The following is a 23,722-nucleotide window of genomic DNA, read 5'->3' on the forward strand; positions in this document are numbered from 1 at the left end:
AATAGTCTATAACATGTTTATTATTAACTTCTTTTTTTTAGAGGAACGTGTTTTGTTTGTTTGTTTTCTTAAAAGCCAAGGAGAGATGCAGGTCCCACTGAAGTCAAAATGCTCTCCAGTGATCCCAGGATTTCATCTCTGATTCCGAGCAGATTACTTGAAGGATCGCAGTATGATCCTTAACTTTCTCCAAGTCATCCTGCATTGCAAATAGCTCTAATGCCAGATAGCTCCTCTGCTGTCCAAAGCCATTTTTGCTGTCTTCTACAAACCATGTTTAAAGCACATAAAAAGCACAACAAGGAAAGTACTATGTTTTTGGCATAAAGACTTTCGTATTAAGATACATTAAGAGTATTCTGTCCTGGGCATTGCTTTCACTACATTGTTAGGTCCTTGTTTACAGTTTTAGAAAGGCGTTGTGGGGATGTACCTTTTGCTTCAAAGACGGTGAGGTACCTGTCTGTAAGTAACTGCGTGTGTCCTGTTACCACTGGGTAAGAGATGTGGCTTCCCCTGCAGGTCTGATGAAGTGAAGGCTTACCCCTCCTAGGCCTCTCCCTACTTCAAAAAAGGGATGTGAATATTCAGCTGTGGCTTTTTTGGCTTCAGAGGCAGGTTGAGGTGGGCACAGGGTGTACTATGCCTAAAGACTTGCTGCTGTAGATGGGAAGACATGTTTGACGTAGGGGACTGGGCAGAAACTAGGGAGCAGCTGAGACTGTGCCTGGTATACCGCAGTTTGGGAATGGACACCCCTCCCTAGAAGGACAGCGAGATCTGCAAAGCTGTCCTCTCATATGTAGTTTCAAGCCTGTGGAATTGTTTCTTCACAGAGTCCTTGAGGGCACTTGGTGGTCCTTCTATAACTTCAGAGGTTCAATAAGTATGTTCATCACCTTCCATCAAAGTGCTAATAGATTTCTTATTCTAAAAAACATTATACCGTATCTTCCTGTGTTAATCAGAATTTTTTAAAATGAGGCATGGAGGCTTAAGCAACTGACCTGCTCTAGGCAACATAGGATTGTTTTTTGTTTCCATTAATAGAAGTCAGCATTACACACTTTTCCGTTTCCAGCTGAGAATACAAGTTTTTTTCCCTAAATATTTTACCTAATCATGCTTTCCCCTCCCCTACCCCACCGTCCGCTGACATAATTTATCATGCCGTATGTTCATAAACTAACCTTCCATGACTTTCTTGGGTTTAATATTTTGGAGAGCATGTACTGCACAGCATCAATCAGCCCTCATTGTTTTGTTTAACATCTATAAAGGTCAGCTTGTTCTCTACAGAGCAGTTATTGTTTACAGACCTTTCTCTGCAATTTCACTGGCTGCAGGCTGCTCTCCATTGAAGTTTGAATAAAAAGTTTACTCTTCAGGGGGAGAGGCTCCAAACAAAGGCAAGCTAAGGGGAAATGTGTAACTTTGAGCCAGTCTGATTATTTAATAATAGGGTCAAGATCATGTACAGTTTAACATCGTGCTGCTGTCGGTGGTGGTAGTGTGCTGGTTTTACATGCTATGACCTGGCCCTTGGGGTATTGCTTGTTTGTTGCACCCATTTGTTTCACGTTCAGTGACAGGTACAATATAATAGGTGTCATTCACGCCACTGGATTTGGGGTATTTGCCTGAGGTGATAGTGTTGGAAATTCAGGTTCCTACACAGTCAGGGGGTTTCCTGCAGAGGGGTGTTAAAACAGCTGTCTTTGTCATCTGGACTAGATGACAAGAGACAAGGCACATAAATTAGACACCTAAAATCAACTTTTTTTTTCTTTTTTTTTCTTTTCATCATGATATATGCTGCCAAATTTCCCCAGTTCACTGGAGAGCTGTTAATTTGAAGCAGTTTCAGTCTTCCTCCCTTCTCTTCTATAATTTTACTGGTAGAGAGTGATTAATAGTTACTGACTCAACTGCATGATCTTTGTTGTTCAGTGTCTAATCAATGATGCTTCTTGATGGCCTTGGGTTTTATCCGTGTTTTGCTGCTGTTGCCCATATAGTGGAAGCTTTAATGCATGCTGAGAGTTACAGTTAGAATTGGAGCTCACAAAACCAAATTAACATATAAAAATGGAAAGATTAGTGAATGGGTTGGATTAATAGGATTCATTCAGGCTGCCATGCAGGGATCAGAGCAGTCAAATTTGTCTACTTAGTCAGCCTGGAGGAGCTACTGTGATACATACACAAGAACCATCTGATCTATAATGGTCACTTAGTCATCAATACTTAGACTGCCAGTAACAGCAGAGCAATTGATGATTTCAGAAAAAAAATATTTCAGGAAATAACTTTGCAGAAGAAATAATGTACATTTACTAATGCAAATTGCCTAGAAAGAAAGGTGCCTTTTTGTGCTCTGCACTTCTCAAACCACGTGGTTTATTCACATTTCATTTTTCAAGTATATCTTACAATTAGTTGACTACAATGCATTACTTGCTGTCCTTAAAAGTGTGGTAACATGTGCAGAAGAAAATCTCTATGTTTTTATACCACTCCATTGTGACTTTGAGCACTGTACCTGGCTTGTATATAAACAAGATTTAATCCCTCCTGCTTCTATGTTTCAGAAAAGAAATAGATTTTTTTAAAAAAATACAGAATTATATATGAAGAACTGTAGTAACCCATTATGAGCATCTTTATTGTGGTTTATAAAAATTAATTTTATCAGTGTAGTAGGGTCTTTCTGCCAGCCCCCATACCCCTTGTGTTTCTAGCTTTTATGGAACTGGAAATCAGAGCTTGAGCTTCAAGCTATTCTGTTCCAGATTACAATCAGTGTGATTTGTGACATGGGTATGAATGCAGAGCTGTCTTGTTTAATTACAGAAAGCTCAGTCCTACCACCCTAAATGAATGTAACAGCTGCTACACCATGCTGACAAATACCTTCTCAACCAAAAGAGACAGTGTGCAAACTTTGGCTTGACCTAATTGAACAGGAAAAAAGAAATAAGAATGAACAGTTCTGTATATAAAATGTAGCTATTCCTAAACTGGGACTAAAGTTTATAATGCAAAGTGTGTGGTCTAGGACTAAATCATGATCACATCTGAAGAGATATCAAGAGAGCACTGATTTACAGCTGGCTATGTACTTGCGAACTATAGGTGTTCTTTTTTCATCCTCTATCGAGTCAATAAATTTCTAGAGCTTCACCTGCCATCTATTGGTGGAAAACGGGAAGTAGAAAATTATTTTCCTTTTCAAAACGAGATAAAATATTTAAGAGGTATAAATTATTGGTATGATAATTTTAAAAAGAAAAATAAATGGTCTTCAGTGTAAAACTAGATATTTTTATTTAAGATGAGTTGGAAACTAATATTTCTATTTCAGTGGCAGCATTACTAGCCTATGCAATTCTATTCATTGAAAGCAATCTCACTGAGTCTGAAAGAGTACAGAATTTGATGCATTAATATCTACTATTTTGGAAACAAAGTGAAGGTAACCAGGTCAAAAGCCAATCATCTCATGGTGAAGTTCTGAGAAGTATTAGTATCTTTATGGAGGCAATAAAACATCCTTGCAAACTCTCATTAGATAGTTAGAGCAAGCAAGGAGTAGTGAATAGCGGAGAATGGGTAAGGAACCTTTTCATGCCACTCCCCTTTAACATTTGTTATATTTATAAAGAAAAGTTGATGGGATTTTTAGTTGCTAAATTTTTATGATGGTTTTGCAAGGTTGCAATAAGCCAAAGAGTAGGAAATGAGTTCAGTATTTCTTGCTTTCATTTTAAAGAATTGTTCACTTACTGTGCAACGCAATTTTTCAGTGAAAGACAAGCAAACATATCAAACTCTAATACTTCCATAACAAGTCCTTTTCATATTGAATTCTAAGAAAAAGTGGCTGTAATGGAATTCAAGACTAATATTTGATAAGAGCATTAGATAGCATGTATCTCCTGTCTAACTGGCTGAAAGTATTTATCAGCTATCTCTGCATGCCCCAAAAGTCTTTAAAACATCTCAGTCAGAGATGAATTTATAAATGCTTTATTTATGGTGAACTACATACTGAAGATAAAATAGGTCTTCCTCATAAACTTATGAAGGCTGTGTGATATATATTTAAGAATTAGAAGCTTTCTACTTCTACTTCTTCATAACAAGAAAATATATTTTTCCTTAGTACAAGATGTATTGGGAACAGTAACCATGACCTGGATTCAAAGCAGAATGTTCAAAAATGCTATTTTCCAAGCCAGCTTCTCAGTTAACTGTATTTGCACATTCAAGCTGATATGCAATGGCCCATTATGAGCAAAGGAATTTGCACAAAAAAGCAGTCTGTTTGTTATACATACCATTAAGAACCAAAAGAAGTAAGCAACGTGTCAAATGTGCATTTATTCCCAGTTTCAAGTTCACACCCTTTAACTCCATATTAAACTAAGAAAAAACAAAGAGCAGCAATTGCTTTAAGCAAACAACTTTCATGCAAAAATGTTGTAGCAATAGGCAATAAATCTAGTTCCATATGAACTAAAGGAAAATTTTACTAAATTTACTAATGTTCCAAAGGACCATTTTTTTTGCTGCAAGAAAAGGGCTACAACCAGATAAGAACACAATTCAAAGGGGTGCACTGTAATGCCCAGTCAAACTGAGTACGAGATACTGACTGAAGGTTTGCAACAAGTGCTCAGTGCTGCATGCAGTGCAAGGCTCCTGGGAGCACACAGTCTGAATCAAGCAAATACAAATTACCTGAGCATCATTTAGGTTATATAAAGCATGCTAATAACTAAAGAGGGGACATAGCACATTTAAAAACAGTCATGGCACTTGGGCAGCCAGAATATTGGGTGAATACATTTTGGACTGGGCTTTCACACTCCCTGGTAGCTGCACAGATTAAAGCATTATAAATAGGACTTACAATTAATATGTGTCTTTGCATGTTCAAGCACAGGTCTTTATTGGTGGATGCCAGTCTCATAAGCTGTCTGTTGAATTACTAATGTGCAACATAACTGAGTGTCAGGCTCAGAGACTGCCTCTTGGATCTTATTTGATCATTCGCTAAAAAAATGTAAAACTCCTTTGACTGCTACGCAGCTATTTGGGAATTTGCTCTCATTCATCCATTATAGAAGGACACACAGAGTCAGTGAAGAAACAAAATGAGAGAATGCTAAAAGATGAACTGTAAATATCTAGATTTACTTTTTATTTTGCCTCTAAGTGATTTAAATTCATTGGCTCAACTAATGTTTTTTCCCCGTTATGTGTATGCTGAGCAGAAGAACTCAGTGTGTTCTATAGATGTGTGACAGATGATTCAACACTTGCCTATTTCTTTAACTTACTGAAAGTGAATTCTGCAAGAAATAAAAAGATCCACAAAGTGAAATCTATTGCTGACTTTGCACCAGTGGACACTGTGATAAATTGGATATGATGTGTACATGAGCAAGAGAAAGTACTGAAAAGATGGGAAGGTGTTAAGTGGAAAAAAGTGCAGGCGTGTGATGGTGCACTGTGCCTACTTTATATCTTCTAATTCACTGCTTTTAAATAATGAATGGCCCACCAGCTAACTTTTTATAAAACTTGAGATGAAGTTAAGGGTGGAATGTCAGAAGGTAGTCTGGATCAAAAGCCTTTCCCTGGAGAGGTGATAAATTCTGCCACGTACAATTATTTTTAGTCACCTTTGTACATTTTAAAATGCTGTCTTAACCATCCTCTGGCATTCCGTGTGCCTGCCCCATGCCTGTAGAAATTATAAAATAAGCAAATGCCTATCCATAAATCCAGTTTCTGCCAGATCTTGCAAGCAGAGCTGGTCCTGGATCTTAAAACTTTGGCTGGACTCCATAGCAGGCCTGCCACATGGTGGGAGCTCATTTGGGAAGTCATTTACACTGCAGCACTGGTGGGTCTTCTACCACCTGTGTGCCTGCAGGGAGATAGAGCCAGGAAAATAGCTTAGAGAATGGCTACTGCTCTGTAACTAAAGCCTGTGAGATTGTTGAATAGTGGCGGGATGTATGCTGTGTCTGTACAGTGGGTGGTTTGATGGCCATTTAACAGACTTGCCTATGAAGCTGGAGGACTGAGGTTGTGGTTTCACAGCTGACCATGTAGATCTTTCTGTAGATGGGGACTGGATGGTTTCATCTGTCCCAGCTTCCTTAGTGGGGCTGTGACAGGAGCTGGATCACTGATCCAGCTGAACACTAACCCCACAGACAAAATTTTTTAGCTTTAGGTCAAATCATCTGTGAAACCACAGGGTTTCACAGGTGGTTCTCCTGAGGACTCTGGGAGTGATAAAGCACATTTGCAAGCAGTGTAGTTCCTGGAGTAGTACTCCAGACTGGGGTCTACTTTGCCTGTTGAAGTAACTTTAAAATGAAGTTTGATCAGTTTAAGAGAGGGAGTCTATCTGACTGCAATAACAGTGACTTAAGGCCAACTGACAGGCAAGATCCTAGGGAGATTGCTCCCTAACAATGCAGAGCATCTGAAACTGCCTAACACCTTAGACAGGGCAGTGCAAGACTGTGTGCTTCTCTTTTCATGTAAAAAGTGCAATAACCATTTCTAGTCCAAAGCTTTTCTAAGTGCCTCTGAAGTGATACAGATTGGCGTCACTTCAGCAGTGCTTAGGAAAGTCAGAAAACTTGAGGATCATAAACATCATTGTAGCTTAAAAAAAAATAAATAGAAAATGCTACCTGCAATCCCTTTCTCCTACCTCCTCATCAAAAACTTGATCATTCCGTGACAGCAGCAGCTTCTCTTTTGCTTGAAATTAACATCAGAGAAAATGAAGGAGATCAAGAAAATGCAAGCAAACAGATTTTAAGCTGGCTGACATCTACCTCCTGCTGGAAGCTGAGAAGGCAAATCTTTAGCAAATCTTTTAGAACCTGCATATTGTAAATCGTGTGATATGTTCAATCATACTTCTGCTTCATATATTTTTTTTATTTCAGATTATTGCTTTACTTTTCAAATGAATGTTTAATGTCCTTAGCAGCCGTAAGCAGATGTAACATCTGCCTAAGTAGAATAAAAGTGAGTAGACAGGGCTTTTCAGACATAGACCATCAACTTTTGGATGTACTGGCAGAGTTTCCTTTTCCTGTCTACAATAATCAGTGTAATAGAAAAATGTTCAGCTTCTGTGCAAAAGCCTACTTGAAACTAGATATATCTCTTTATATTTGCTCTCAATGAGACAAGTATAGTGATGAAGCTATTACGTCTCAAAGTCTTTTGATAAAGGCATATTAATCACCTTTCCTTTGGCCTGAGAAGTACATAATTCCTTTTGTCTCAGCAGCTATGAAGTTCATAATCTCTCTTTCTCACTGTGATCAGTAACAATTGCATTTAGACTCCAGTGAGTAACTCTTGTGTTTGTTTTCTTTCCAACCCACTAATGAATTGATATATGTGTAATTCTAATTCACATTTTTCCAGTGTGATAGCAAGTGTGATGTAAACTGCTTGGCTGTTCTGTGGAATTTCAACTGAATGCCTCCAAGCTCCAACAGAAAATGGAAACATCTGCTTCCCGAGCTGTTTTTTAAGTGGCTGGGTGACTCAACTTGTACAACCAGCAAAAAAGAGCAAGTAAACTTTCTTTTCATTTGCCACTCAATTGAATAATCAGAACTGATAGGAAACTTCTTTTTTTTCTCTTCTTCTTCTTTTTCTTCTTTGATTAAAGTAAAATCTGGTTGATCTACATTTTCTTTCAAAAGCCTGTACTTTGGAAGACATCCTGAACCAGATGTCCAAGAGTGGTAAGAATGGTAGAGAGAAGGATCAGACCAGTTTGAAATGTTTTCATTTTAGCAGTTGTGAAGTGTTTTAGTTTCAAGTAATGTCTGTTAATTAATATCAGTGAGCTCATGTTTCCAAACAAAATGTCCTTTCTAAAGTAGGCACTAAAAACTCCTCTAACAAAATGCTGAGTGGAACCCTTTTAAAATATGGGAGGTTTTAAGTATAGAGAAAATTGTATCAGCGCCAATTCTTTTGTAAGACATTCAGTTTGAATAACTAGGCATTTTTTGATGAGAATTCTGAAGCATTTCCAGTAGCAGTCTCTTCTGATGAACCGCAAGTGGTGCATAAGTGACCAGAGATCTTCTCTCATGGCTTATCTACTGATTCATCCTCTGCTTTTTACTGTTATCATAACAGTGGGATCATTCCCTACTGAAGCACAATAATTATTTAATTTGTTGTAGTCTGCCTGCTACTAGCAAGCAAGAACGAAACAGAGACCTAGTCATTGGCTTGTGAGATTTACATCAGGACAGATCTTTTGCTTTGACTTTGTACAGAGCCTAGTACAAGTCTTAGAACCTGGAGGAATTGCAGTAGTAGAAATAACTAGTAAATTAAACTGATAAATTGAAGTTTGCATAAATCTCAGCATGTCTGTAGTAATCCCACAGTTTCTGTGCCATGTCCCAAATATTGTAGATCATAGAGGAAAATTGCAATTTAATTGTGGAAGGAAGAAAACAGAAGTGGCTTAATTCCAGCTGTCCTGCTTTCAGCTGTGACAGAGTTAACTTTCTTCTTAGTGGCTAGTACAGTGCTGTGTTTTGCCTCTGATGTGAGGACAGCACACTGATGGGTTTGGTTGTTGCTGGGTGATGTTTATACTAAATCAAGGACTTTTCAGTTTCTTGGGCCCTGCCAGTGAGAGGGCTGGAGGGGCACAAGAAATTGGGAGGGGGCACAGCCAGGACAGGTGACCCGAACTAGCCAAAGAGGTATTCTGTACCATATGGCATCATCCTGGGTGTATAAACTAAGGGAGGAAGTAGGAAGGGGGGGACATTTGGCATTATGGCGTTTGTCTTCTTGAGTAACCGTTACGCGTGATGGAGCCCGGCTTTCCTGGGGATGGCCGAACACCTGCCTGCCCGTGGGAAGTGGTGAATGAATTCATTGCTTTGCTTTGCTTGCATGAGCGGCTTCTGCTTTCCCTATTTGTTCTTACCTCAACCCTCAAGTTTTACATTCCTTTCTGATCCTGAGCAAGCAGCTGCGTGGGGCTTGGTTGACAGCTGGGGTTAAACCACGACACCAGCTAATCATGGTAACTGGATTGAAAACCACTGAATGCAGCAGAAAGGGTCCTCTTCTGTTCACTACCCTTCATTTGAAAAACAAAATGCTAAACTGTTTTCTGCTGAGCAAGAAAATTTCTATGTAGGTAGATGTCCTGTACATCCAATTTAAACATGATGACTAGAAAACAGTACTTACTAGAGTTATTCCTTGCAGTTTGGCCACAAAACCATCGCTATGGCAGAACTGTGAATTTATGGCTTCCTTTATGGCATGGCATTCATCTCATGTTCAGCAACCGAACCCCACCCCACCTCCCCAGAGGAACAGCCAGTGGGTTCAGGAAAATGAACCTCTACAAAAGTAATTTAGCAAGTTGATGTCATTTATTGTTCCTCTGCCAAAAAGTTGGCTAGAGTCTTGCAAGTGCTCTGATGCTGTGGAACATCACCTGGACAGTTCTGGCAAAGTGCCAGGTATTACCAGGGTGGATTTTGATGAAGAAGCTGCCCATGCCATCTGGCGCATGCACCAAGCCATGTGCATGTGCTCTGCTGAGAACCCTGTTGGCAGTGCTGGAGATGGGAAATTGTGTGCCAAGTACAGTGGGCTTCTGACCACCTGAATTTATGCACAATTTGGCACTCATGCTATATCTGAGTCAAGGAAACTGTCAAAATCAATAACTATGAAGCTCAAGTGCTCACATCCACATAGAGTCCATGTGTTTGTGTCAGTGGCTGAGCTGCCCAGACCTCAGTCAAAGCTTGTTCTCTTCAAAATGGCTGTGACCAGCAGAGCCCATGTTTGTGTGTGCTTCTAAAGTCATTTTGTCCTTCAGATCTCTCCTGTCTTGCTGCTACTGGTTTGGAAAAGGGTTGCAGAAACTGTGCTTTCTCCTTCCTCCCTCACCAAGAACAGGGACACTGAGGCAGTGTGGTTAAAGGCTTTTCTTCACATCTACAGTGTGGTTGAAGTGGGCATACTCCTGCACCAAGAACAGTTAGTTCCCAAGATCTTGGAGAGCACACTGAGAAAGCAGCAGGCACAGGATTACAAAACAACAAAATAAAACAAAAAAACCCACCACCGACAACAACAAAAAAACCCACAACCAAAACCCAACAACAAATTAGAATGACCCTCCAACAAGAAAACCAGGTATCCCAGGTCATAGCTTTCATCTATTCCAGGGCTCTTGAGGAGAAAGTTAAAAGTAATTGCTGCGAGCCCCCTCATTGTTCCCCTGTTATGAAGTTGACAGGACAAGTTTCTGCTCCTGTTACATTTTAGAAAGTGTTAAAAGGATTTTCTGAATCAAATGAGTTAACTATAATCTTCCCAGGAACCGTAACATCAGCAGAGGTTGCCAGACAACAGTGTGTTTTGGCCTCCTCCATCACCACATGGTGCTGGGAAGGGGCCTTGGAGGCAGCAGTGCTGGAAACGTGCCTTGCAGGAAATCCCCAGCTCCCAGGTTGGCTTCCCTGTGAGCTCCTGCTGGGATGGGCAGGAAATCACTGACTGGGGACCAGGATCTGCCTGTGACATTTTATTCACAGTGTATTTCTTCCCCTGAAGAAGTGCCACAAGCAGGCCTCCAGGGAGAGGACTGTCATTGTTTGGCCTCTCTCCCATTTCCCTTTTCTTCTCCCCTTCACTGCGGTATTATAGTCTTCAGTCACTTTCATAGAGATGTCTTTAATAATGGATCCCCTGGATCCTTTTCCCAATAAACAAATTATGGGGAAGCAGAGCTCTGCTCAAATGATGGAGCAGCCTTCTGGCATCGAAACCGCTGTTGTTCCTGGACCAAGCAGAAGAGTTCTGTACGTTTCCTGTCAGTCCAAGAGAGAAATTTCTGCTGTAACTAAGGATGGGTGAGAGTGAGCTATGTGCTAATAGCCCTAATCAATTGGGATTATCACTTGGGATTATCCCTTGGTTGGGACTAATCTCTGAGTACAGTATCTCTGAGTACAGTATCCAGATTAGGAGACTGGCTCTTAAGGTAGCATCCCTATTTGTTCTTGAAAAGATGGAAATAAGCTGGGAAAAGCAACAATACATTTACTTTGATATTGGATTGCTTTAATGAGGGACTTGACAGACACAGAAACATTTAATGAGTTTCATGGCACCAAACTGGCAAAATATTACAATGCAGGTGTTTGAATCTGTAAATGTATGTGCCTAATGAGCTCTTGTGTTGGAACACAACAAGATTTTACTTGCAGTTAATACAGAATCTTTGTGTTTTTTCAGTGCTTGGTGGCTGGCAATATGAATGATGCCATAGCCAAGGGTGTGAGGTTATGAATAAATAGATTTCTATACATAACATTTATCACAAAAGATTTACTACATATGGGATTGGATTTGTTCATGCATGACTCTTAAATCAAGCAAAACATTGATCCTTCTAGACTTCCAGCTTCTACTGGAGTTGGTCTTACTGATAAGATCAAATAGTTTTGTATTTACTACATTTAAAGAAGCAGTGTTCTGTTTCCATGATGCGTGTTGGAAAGGGTGGCATATTGTCATGGGAAAGGATTATTGTCATATAGAAGCTTAATTCAGAGCAGAATTTTAGCATAGTGAGACTGGCAAACTGCAGCACAGCGCAGCAGTCTGCACTCATATGTGCATTTAGGAGACCCTAATCCATGAGAGGTCACAAAAATTTGTGGGCACATACATAGATTAAGGCTGCAGTAGTCACTTGGACTAGTCACATGCTGAAGTTGGAAATATGCTCAAGTGTCCTTCTGAATAGATATATAAGTAGTGCACCCGTTTGTAATTTTAAACACTTTTTCTGCAGCTCCACTGACTATAATCTACCTGTGCTATTCTTTTCCTTTAGAATAATGAGCTGTATAAACTCCTGGGGATTTTGGCAGAGCTCAATAGCCCAGAAAAATAGGACGGAAAATTAATGCAAAGTATTTCTTGCTATCCTGACATTCAAGGAGACTGTGACTGGTTGAGCTCCTGGACACTTAAGGACTTTCAGCCAGCTTTTACTGTTACACAAGTAGAGATTGATTACAGTAGAAAGCCAAACTATTTGTTTGTGTTGGGCAGGGTCAAGCAGTGCACTGTTTGCGTCAATCTCTCGTAACTTTTCAACAGAGGAATGTGATCCTGATGCTTTTTGAAAAAGTGCAGCAATGTCATGTGGTTATTAGCCTTTGTTGAAATGTCCCAGGGCTTGAAGTCTCTGTGTTAATAAGGCACGGTGAACCAACAGTTATTGGATAATGAGCTTTCAGTGTCTATGCTTAGAAATAATCAGGTATGGCTAGTGGAGAGTTTCCATCTGGTGCAAAGTGCATGTACAGTCTGCTTGCTGGCAGTGAAATTGGGAAATATATGGCTTACCTGGGGGCACTCTCAGCTGGCAGGAATCACAGTATTCATTTCCTCCTCTTCATGTTATCCATCTTTAGTGACTTTCTTCTATGACAACAGCCTCCATCTGCAGAAGATGCCATTTGATTTTGTTGGCTGTGCACATGATCTAGACACCTGGCACTGGATCGTCATTGATTTCATTGGTAAAGACCAAGGGGCAAAAAGGTAACTGTGCATTAGCTGTCCTGGAAATGCAACTAACTTACTCTTCAGCACTGTTTGAGAGCAACCGTATCCAGCAATTATACCTACTACTTTTTGTTTGCTTCATTTCTGTGTTTTAAACAAAGACCAAGCAAATGCTGCAATCTGTATTCTACGTTTTAGCCGACACATCAAGACTGTGACGTCAGTTTGCCTTGCCATGTTTTCCTCAGGGGATGGTGACTGGGCTGGCAGCCCATGCTGAAGTTATGTTCTGTTTAAGCTTGCTTGCATTCACAGCATCAGCAAGAGAGTACTGAAAATCCTGAAGACTGTGAAAGCATGGATGCTGTCTGGCTTTTGTCACAATATAATTGTTCTTATTCTGTATTCTTTTGAAGAATGCCTTCTCAAAAATAGTCTCAAGACAAAGCTACATTGTAAAAATGACCCAGGACATGCATTCCTTTCCAATGTGCTGTAGAGATGCTGGCCTGGCTTAATAATGCTGCTAGCATCATCCCCTGTCCCCTCCCAATACCTTTGAAATCGCTTTGCTAGCAACCCATAATTGCAATCCTTAGAGTGCAGATCAACAGAGTACTCCATCTTTAAAAGCAGCATAAGAGGGATACTAGCACCAACACAATTTGCAAGGCTGCCCTTGCAAATTAGTACAAAAGTTGGCATGAAGATTCAGGATTTTATCCGGGACATCTTAACTTCTGTATTTTAGTTGGACCTGCTTGTAAATAGTAGCTTATACTGTAGGCACAAACTACTATGCATTAAGTATCTGCAAAATGCTATAACTGCAGCAAAGCCAAGCTTCAGCAGAGGCTGAACCTTGTACATCACTCCTGTGAACTCCCTTAAACACCTGTTTGGGAGCCAGAAGTCACTGGGGCACAGCCAAGGAGCCACACGGCCACCTCCTGACAATGCCTCGGTGTTAGGAAGTGTTGCGCAAAGACGCTCAAGAGGGAGGAAAATATGTGATGGAAGGTATTAACTCTGTTGTACAAGCACCCAGTGAGACACCAAGAACGTGGTGTATGCTGCCAGGGCACATTGCAGAACAGGTGGACTCAGCCTGCGGCAAGGTCCAGAGAAGGGCTGGTGTACGTCAGTGAGCAGAAGAACGGCAAGCTCACCATTTGAGGGGACCCCAGGAGAACTTGGCTCAGCAAGGATACCATGGAATGGACGTGAATTTCAAGGTGGAGCTTTCTCAGTTTACCACAAAGAATTAAGTGGTACCTGTGGGGAGGGGACTCTGTACTGCAGTCCTGCAGTCTTGTGGAAACTCAGGCAAAGCAGATAAGTCAAATGAGTCAAACTGTAGGATTCACTTACACTGGTTCTTCGGTGTCGATGAATGTTGTTCGAAGCAGTTCCTTGAACTCCAGTCTCCACCAGTTATTTGCAAGATGAGCAAGGGAGGCCCAAAAACCAGATAGAGCTAGAAGAGAGATTTCTTAGTGTTATATCCCCAGAGGGAGTGACAGTAGGCAGGGAGGTTCTGAACGTGTAGTGTCTCCCTGGCTTAGTGGCTTGCACAGAAACCTGTCCTCTTCAGAAACTTCACATTTGGTGCCTTAGGGTGTTTTCAACAGTACATTTCTGTACAACTGCCCATCTTTAATGTGTGTGAATGAAATCTGTCTGCTGATACTAACACCTGGATATTGTTTCAACAAATGGAAGAAACCCTGAATCCCATGAAAAGAAGCTGGCCTGTGATGCAATGCATATGGGATTCACACCAAGTATGGTTCATTAAGGCATTCAGTTTGCATAGCCTTTTCCAAGACTGATTAGCTGATGGTATTACTGATTTACATCTCCATACTGGTAAAAGTTTATTGAACTGCACTGGTTTGGTCTGATGTTTGCCCTGTGCATCCAGGCAGTGATTACACCTGCCTACTATCACACTGGTTTTGTTGCCACTTTGTTGCAAAGGGAGTGAACTGGGGTTGATATTACCTGAGTGATCGATCACTGGAGCCAGGAACTACTCCCACTCAAAAGAATTTTTTTGGCTATGAGGGTATTGCATAGTGAAAAATACCAGAAACTCTCATTTTACATTTCCACCTCATTTTTCATTTCAGCCACTGAAATGGTATGACAGCAGACAAGGAGCTTTACTGAACAATTGCAGAGTCCAGAATCATATCACTGGTTTTGGAAACCAGGACTAATAGTTAACTGATGGTTTTAGTCACATCACATGTCAGGACTGGGAAATGCTAATGCAACATACTCCAGAAGTTTTGGCTGCTGATCTTTTCCAATTTGATGAGTACAAACAAGTTTCTGTGCTGTATGGATGTGATGGTATTAAACTTATAACAAGTATTTTGAAATAAAGCACCATGGAATATTCTTCTGGCTATATGTGTGTACTGAGGGCTGTGTTTTTGACACCACTTCAGGTGTTAGCATCTCTGCTTCTGCTGTGATGCTCAGGAATTTAGTGAAGTGTTTGGCGTAAAGTTTGACTTCCGTCTGGCTGGTATACAAAGTGACAGTGCAAACCCACTGAGATCACACATTTTATCCATCGTGTTATAACAACCTCCAGTCAAGGTGCAGGGAATGGGAGTGACATCGGCAGAAAATGTTACTGGACCTTTATAGAAAGGAAGTAAGTTGTGGCAGGGCAGTGAATATACTGACTACCCCAAATGTAAAAGGACATATCCAAATTAAGCCCACTTCTCCTAAAAGTGGTATTTTTTTTGTCACAGCAAGGACATTTGTAATATTATCTTTTGATAGAAATACCAAAATTAGCTAGTTTTATATCAATTAACTTGATTAAAGTACTCTTTCTTTGTCTCCCTCCACTTCCATTTGCTTTTATGAGAAAGTTAGTTTTTTCTCCTAGCCCTTCTACAAGATGTTTCAGGAAAGTACCATTGTAAATTCTGTCCAGAAGAACTCTTTGCACAAATGCAAAGAAAACGGGAAGGTTCTTGTTCCGTTGCCCCTTTTCTTTCTTACCTTCCTTTGTTCTTCCTCATGGTATAAATACAAAGAAAATTAGTGCTGTTAATTCTTTCTGGTTGTGGCAAAGTTGCCTCCAAAATATGTCACCCCAATAGTCATTTAATAATGCAACAAGAATCTTTGAGTACTAGCAGAAAATTATCCACAGAGGAATAAGATTTGACTCATTTTCCCACAAAATCAATGTGACCGTTACATTGACTGGTTTTCAGATTTTTCTCCTTAAAGATTACTCAACCATTGGAGTTTTCCTGAGACTGTGCTGATCCTTTTTGTACTATTCTTTTCTTTTTTCCTTTCTTTTTGCCAAGAGTCAACTGTTCTTTTAAGCTTAGCAAATTCTCAACTTGCCAAGCTAAATATTCCAGACAAGGAGATGCTTGTCCAAAGCAGTTCTGCTGTGGTAATGCACCCTGACCTTTCAGGTAAGGTGCATTTGAGGTTGTGAAACAAGCCCTTAGGATGTGAGATGCTGCTGGAACGCCAAATTCCTTTACTCCCATTTCAGCTTTACTCCCAACTGTGTCCCTGTGATGTGACAGTTACTTATGGGACCTGCCTTAAAGGTTTTATGGTTGTGACTTCAGCTGCAAGACTGTTATCATTCCTGCAGAGAGAGCAGATGTGCTTGAAATCAAGTTTTATACTTAAAAGCCTGTCTATGCTGTTACCAAGAGCACAGCTCTGACCTCTTGTTGCTCATGATATTTCTGTAGCCCCTGTGACACCAGTTAGTCCCTTTTGCTCCTGTGGAAGAGCCTGACTGTGCCAGAACAGGCTCATCTGAGCAGCTCTGCAATGTGGACACGATTGCTGCTCCACCTGCCACCACAGGAATTTCTCTGCTCAGCTGTAAACTTCAAAGCTGTTATTTGACTTGTTTTATCTTATACCAACGTAGACAGAATACCTCAGCAGCTTATCTATGGGCAATCCACGCACTAACAGCTACTGTGTTTTGCTAGTCTGAGCAGCTGAATTGAGCAGCTGCCCACCTCCTCTTTCCTCTTTCCTTTTCCCTTGTGTTTGCAATCCCAGGTAAAGCCTGGAAGCTGCTAAAGGTCTTCAGAGGCTGGAGGAACTGTAGGTTTGTGGTAGGTGGTGGAGATGGCTCTGCTCTTCTTCCTTTTTCAGTCCCCAGGTGGCATCTTTCAACAGATGCTGCTGCAGCAGGGAGAAGAAAACACCCAGAAGTTTAGGGTCTGCTTCTGCCCTGTGAGTCAAGAGATGTTTAAAGGTATGGTGCGTCTTCCTGCTAGTGCAAGGAGAGGGTCTATGTACTGTGTGGGGAATGCATAACATTTAGGTCTTCACCTCCTGTTCTGATCAGGGAGTTGTTTTGCTTTCTGAGCTACTCTGAGAGTTTTGACTCCATACAAGAAACTCAGCCCCAAGACAAGGGTCAGGAAGAGACTCACACATGGTGCTGCTTTCCTTGTGTGGTGGGTTGGGAATCACAGGGTTTTCTTCCTCCTCCCAGGTGCTGGCAACTGCTGCTGCCATCAGCACACTGCTGGCCATGGTGGGCATGCAGGACAGTCAGGCCAAAGTACTGTTCTGGGTGAAAAGACCTTTCAAATTTCCAAACGCAGTTTCACATAAATCAGTTGCTTAACTAATGTTTTCCATGATACTGCCTCCACATCCTGCATATTCTTAGACTGAAAAGTATTCTCAAATATACAGAATTTTTCTGCTGTTGTATGCATGAGGATGTTGTACCTACTTCCTACTCAAAAGAGCCAAGCCATCAATAGATAAGAACCTCTCACCAGTGCTCAGCAGAAAACAAGTGTTGTCTCTCCCCTTTGCCTGTGGGAGCTGGCAGCAGCGCTCCTATCAAGACCTGGACCAAACCAGTAAATTCCGTTGTGCCGTTTGAGTAACAGTGGTCTCTTCTCAGAGGGAAAAAGATGAGAGGAAGAAAGAGTAAATCATAAAGTAAATCATGAGGCAGATGGTTTCTGTTTATCACTCTTAAATTGAACACAAGTATGGGGTTTTTTCTCTGTGTTCCTTAATTTCTGTTTTCAGTTTCTTTAAAATGCTGGTAATCGGTGAGTTTAGAACCTAGAGAACCTTTCATTTGTCGAGACTGTCTTATTCCTGAGATTAAATAAGCACAGATCCCTGCGAGAGGAGCTCACACTAATAACTAAGCCAAATGAACCATGTTTTGCCATGTTTTGATACATAGGCTGGCGCCAGGCACATCCACAGATTGAAGTACTGATTTTGCAAGAGAGTATCCTGCATGGCTGTCTGCTGCAGCATGTCATCAGGGCTGACTCCTTTTATGTGCCTCTGGTCCCAAATCCCAGCAGGCTCTTGAATATTGTTGTGTCATCTTTCTTTTCAGTATTCAGTAACTGTGCTTCATTTCCTTAACGAGACAAACATGCAAAATTAGAGAGGTATTGGCTGTAGAATATCAAACTCATACTGCATATGAGCAACCAACTTCCCATCCCTGTTTGCCTTTGGCTCAGAGACTGTGTTTGTAATGGAGTGCACTTGTATTTTGTACTGTAACATCATATTGTAAACCTTTTACAACCTGAGAATGACAGCCTGGGCTCGTGGGTATTTGCTGTCTCTCAAAAGAGTGAGACATGCTATAGCTCTCCGTGTTTTGCAGTGACAGACTTGGCTCTGGGTGTGGAGTAATAACAAACTTGCAAGGAACTATTGCTTCAATCCAATGAGTAGGTTCAATCAGCAATGTAGTATGCCTACACTTTGTGAACAGACAGGAACACAGGACTACAACAGGAGTGTGAAATTTTCTTTAATATGTTTGCATAGAAAATTGTGATTTAAAAGAATTACTCTCTTGCACAGTTTTTGTTCATTTGCACCTGTGTAATTGACTTAAAAACACCTTTATTCTGCTAAAAAGTTATTTACATGCTTGACTGTATCTTTGCTATCCATACTTCTTGTGTGTAAGAAGCCTGACAATTAATGCCAAGATTAATTCCACGTTTGCAGAAGTGGGCCCACAGATGGCTGTTAATTTCCCTTGGCATCCTTATAAGCCAATATGTTTCTGTTATTTTATTTACCAAATAAACACTATACATTTACTTAATTATATTTGACGTCATAATTTCAGGTTTTGCTTTGGCCTACAAGGGCTCAGGGCCCTCGAGGTAGCTTTCCTCATTATTAAACAACAGATATATAGCTGTAGTTAGTGAATTATGCCTGAAGACATGCATAACAAACAAATGTACAGCAGTTTCTATAATAAAGTAAAAAACACACCTTTACAGTGAAAAATGTGGTTTTCCAAACGGAAAGTATTAAGGGCACTTCAAAACTGACACCTATATTTGCTATTTTGTCCTCTCTTTGAATTAATTAATAATATCTACATTCTAAAGAGGAAAAACATGAGAAACAGCATTTACAATTAAGTGGGACAGAGATTGTTGCTGCTTTTAATATTTCTTTAACTTCAGTAAATGTTGAAATTATTTTAAGGGCAGAAGTGACTTCCAGCAGGGCCTGGTCACACCGGTGGCCATATGCTCATGAACCAAGCCCTGAGAGTTCTCGAGCTTCTTGGCACATGAATGTGTTGGTCTCTCACCTCCCTGTCTCCAGGCACATTTTGAAAAAAAATTCCAAAAGTCATCCATTATCCACAACCCTTCTCTCAACACAGGGCCTCATAGCTGCCCAAAGCAAACAGTTGTCCCCAATACTTTTTTTGTATGTGGTTTTCTTTTGATTACACCTTACGTGATTGATTGCCTTTGGCAGCAACTGTGTAACTGAAAATTTAGAAGTCTGAAATATGTGAAGCACAAGGTTCTTTAGCCAGAGTTCCTCACTCCAGAATTTGTTCCTGCACTTCATATTACATATTTCAAAAGGTAGTGCTGGCTGAAGGAAGCAGATAATGATCCAATGGCTGTTAACAGAATTGGAAGATACATTGTATGAAGTCAGTTCTGTATTTGCACAATAGATTTAATTACATGGTAAAATCAATTTATCAAGTTTTCATATTTACGGTTTGACTATTCACCATCAGCTTTCTGTATGCATTTTTGAAGGGGTCTTTTTTGGTCTGGTCCAAGCACTGCTGAACTGCTCTAATTTGTTGGATATGTCACTGTAGTTGCAATGCTTTGCTACTTTTTTTTTTCTTTTGCATTTTTATGCTCTGAAAATAACATCTTTTTCTTTATCTTTTTTAAAGATAAAGACATTCCCTGCTGATACATCTAATCCTTTTTTCGATCCTTTTACAACAGTACCACAGTTTTCTGTAAGTAGAACGTGCAACTAAAAACTGTGTATTTAACACAATTCCAACTGATTTTTTAAGTGTCAGAAATTTATGTGCTAAGCAGTCCTCAAAAAAAAAAAAAAATAGATTCCAGGTAGAAATTAGAGTGTAAATCAGTTAAATATTCCCATTATACAAATAATCAACTTGTCTGCATTCAGACATTGCTGCTTACTAGACAGAGGATTAAGAGTTAAAGGTCAAGTCTCACTACTAATGTGAGACTGTAGAGGACACCTGTGAAGCTCCACAGAATCTTTCCAAAGAGCAATAAGGGAATGGGAAGACTTAGTCCTCTGTCTAGCAATTGCATGGCCTTCTGCCTGAAACTGCTTGCTGTGCCATCATCGCAAAAAGGGGGGCTTGATTTTCATTGCATTTACATCTGAATTTTAAGGAATTATAGTTAGTGTATTGATGACTACAATGGTATCTTTGTACAAACTTCCATGTTTACCTAATAACTTGAATCAAGTAGGGTTGGTAAACTGCATACAGGAAACAATTATTTGCCAATTTAAAAAATAAGTGCGATCTAAGTCCTACTTTAAGGGTAGAGGCATTATCTAATAAGTATGACAAAATTATCTACTGTATAAGAAACACTCCCTGATTATAATTATAAACCACCGTAACTGACTTCCAGTTTTTAAATTATATTCACAAAATGAAGCATTACAGACTTTAACCTTAACTTCTACCAGTAGCAGCAATCTATATCTGACATATAATCAGAGAACAGTAAACTTCAATCATTGTTGGCCCATGTGCAGTAACTGCATTTGATGATTTAAAAAAAAGCTTTTCTTTCACAATAAACTTGATCATTGGATTTGATCTAAATGTTGTTTTTCTCCAAATAGGTATTTTAAAGGCATAGTTAGGCTCCCCAAGCTGTGTCAGTGCCACTGTCGAGCTCTAATTAAAGGTATCTGAAAATACACAGGACTATGCCACAGCAGCTTTTCACTAGGTCAGCCAAGTCCGGATAGTACAATTGTGGTAAAAGCTAAACCAGAGTTACAGTGTTTGTGTCTTTCATGCTTATATAAGCAGAAAGATATGCCCAGAATCGCTTTCCCACTAATTAATAATGATTGTCAGGAAAATATTTACCTGCCTATGACAGTTATGATGAAAGCAAAATTTAGGAGGGCTATATAAAATATATTTTTATCGTTGGGGGTGTGTGTGTGTGTAGAACTTTAAAATATAAACAGAAGGTATCCTGATACACTCATCCACAGAAATTTCCATCTTGTAGAAAATGGCTGTTTCATAGCAAATTCAAATGTTGAGATTTTGTTATGCTCTGTCAGGAAAGAAGCAGAAAAGTGAAATTCAAACTAATCTTTCTGAAATTCCCTCTTTTCCCCATACAGTCCTATTTCCCTGGGCAGGGTGGAGGGCAGAAAATCCAGATCACAAATATTTAAACCACCATTATAATAAAAATCTAACAGTGTGTGATCCATCATATGATTCCATACATTCCTGCTAATGAGTTATGCACGAATATCTGTGGTAAACGAGCAGCTACCTAGAGGACTGCATAAAGATGGGAAAACAATGAGGAAGGTTAATTGGACTTCAGTCCTGTGTTTCATGGTCCTCTGCCCCAGCCCAAAGAGATGTGCTGCTCCCCAGTAGCGTTTCAGTTTATTTTGATGCATGGGCTTTGCCAAGGGCTTGAAGATTGCTACACCACAGGCCGGAAAGATCTAGATCAGTGTTAGAACTTGCAGGCAGATCTAACTTTGAATGTTCTCCAGTCACACACAGTCCCAAATGGAAACTTTTATTAATCTGTTCCCTTGTTCTGTTTTGTTCTTTTTTTTCTCTTTTCTTTGCTTCTCCTTTACTTTTTTTGTTTGGTTGGTTGGTTTTTTTGCTTGGAACAGAATATTGAAATGTTACTGAGGGAAAAAAGGTTTATGAACGGTGACATTTGGAATACTTTAACTTTTGTGTAAAGCTTTTAATGTGGTGGTTTATATGCAGTTGTGTTGATTTTATTGGAGGAAAAATTAGACAGCTTGGTTGCCTGGAAAGTTTAAAAATAAGCCTTCATGCCAGGAACCCCTCTGAATTTCAGAGATTTCTGTAGAGAGATGGCAGGCTTGATGACCATATTCACAGGCTGGTATGAGCCATCTAATTATACCAGTTAAATATTTGGCTCAGATATATTATGCAAGCAGATATATTTTAAAAGATATTTTGGATATATACCATAAAAACGTTATCTAGAGTAAATACACTTTAGGACTCAGGGCAAATCTTCAGGAAATATAATTTGTCATTGCTCTGCTAATTTCAGGCTGGGAGAATTTACATCAGCTTCACAGAGTGATGCCTCCTTCTCATGCCATAAAGCAAGATCTGGCAGTCCTCAGAGCACAGGAACACCAAATCTGATACCCCTGCAGCTTATATGGTTGAATTTTAAAAGTTAAATGACAGAAAAGTTTGAACAGGTTCTATTGGCCAGTATTAACGCACGTAACTGGCCAGGGTTGGAGTGAGAGTTTCTTTAGCTGGTTTTACATTCTCCATTTTACTGTTTTTGTGGAATTAATGGAATTCCTTTTGCTTCAGAAGTTGTTTTGGAGCATATCAGATGTGTTTAGCTGAAATACAAGCAGAGACATATTAAAAAATGACAATAAGCAAGCAAACCTAACACAGCATATTTCCCTGAGCTCAAATAATTGTCCCATTGATCAAACTGATTTGTTTGTGTTTAGCATTGATCCTGTGTGGCTTGCAGAATTTGAGAAATAATTAAGACAAAGAAAACGAAAAAGTTGTTATTCAAATAACTGCTCCCTTATGGTGGTGACTTTTTTTCCTCCCTGCCTTCAAGTCTGAACCAAGTTCAAAAGAAAAAGTCGTCAAGAAAGGAATGCAGCTGATATCAGTAGGAGCATGTCCTAATGGTGCTGATGCACTGACAAACTGCAGCTGCTCTGTTCTTCCCGGGTCACAGTCATACATGCACCACAGCCACTAGCCATTGTGATTTGGCATGAGAAATAGTCCATGCCAAAATGCAAGGCAGGGCTGTTTTATTTTTAGGGATCCTCCCCTTCAGTTGCATAGGCTGGCCCAGCCTTTGCTGTAATACTGCAGCGCTGATATGCCTCACCTGAAAGACAGGAGATGGTTGCTTGCTGTTTGTCTTAAACTAGCACTTCCACTATTGCTTTAAAGTTGCCTGTCACTAGATACTGCAATAATACTCCTCCTGAGGCATGCTCCAGTTAGCAGATGTGGGAAAGAGGTGGGCACTTTGAAACCCAGACTCCTACAAGCCCAGACTCCTGGCTGTTAAAAAACATACAGTAGTGAGAGGACCCACCAGGGAATTGTATAGGATTTCTGAAAAACAGTCCAGAAATCTCATATGGTCATCATCCTGCATTATTTTTAGGGAAAATGCAGTGAAGATAAGCAGCCTTCTCCAAACAGATTATGTCTTTTACCTGAATGCTGCCAGCCCCGTACGTGGAGTTTCATCTCATATAGTGCATGTTGCCATCAGGGTCGTCCCTCAGGCATAGCTCTGAAAAAGCCATCAAAAGAGATGGCTGTTCAGCGTCTACAGGGGTTGCACTGAGCAGCTATAGCTACAGCCACCTGTTTGTTCTTCTTATTCGTTGTTGTTACTGAGTGTTTGGCAATAAATTGGATGCTGAAAGGTAGCAAGAGCAGAAAGGTAGCAGACATTTATCTATGCTTTTTTTCTTTCTGTGTCTA

General features: G+C 40.1%; 1 protein-coding gene across 1 annotated transcript in view; it reads left to right on the top strand.

Annotated features, from left to right (window-relative positions):
* The window catches only part of EPB41L4B (erythrocyte membrane protein band 4.1 like 4B), a 172,344-nt gene that overhangs the window by 141,961 nt on the left and 6,661 nt on the right, over window positions 1-23,722 (top strand). The window contains exon 23 of the mRNA XM_037380279.1: window positions 19,874-19,942. Coding sequence (XP_037236176.1) covers window positions 19,874-19,942 — 69 coding nt within the window. The remainder of the gene's footprint in view (window positions 1-19,873; window positions 19,943-23,722) is intronic.

Source organism: Falco rusticolus, chromosome 3 (assembly GCF_015220075.1).
Source record: "Falco rusticolus isolate bFalRus1 chromosome 3, bFalRus1.pri, whole genome shotgun sequence".
Taxonomy (NCBI): domain Eukaryota; kingdom Metazoa; phylum Chordata; class Aves; order Falconiformes; family Falconidae; genus Falco; species Falco rusticolus.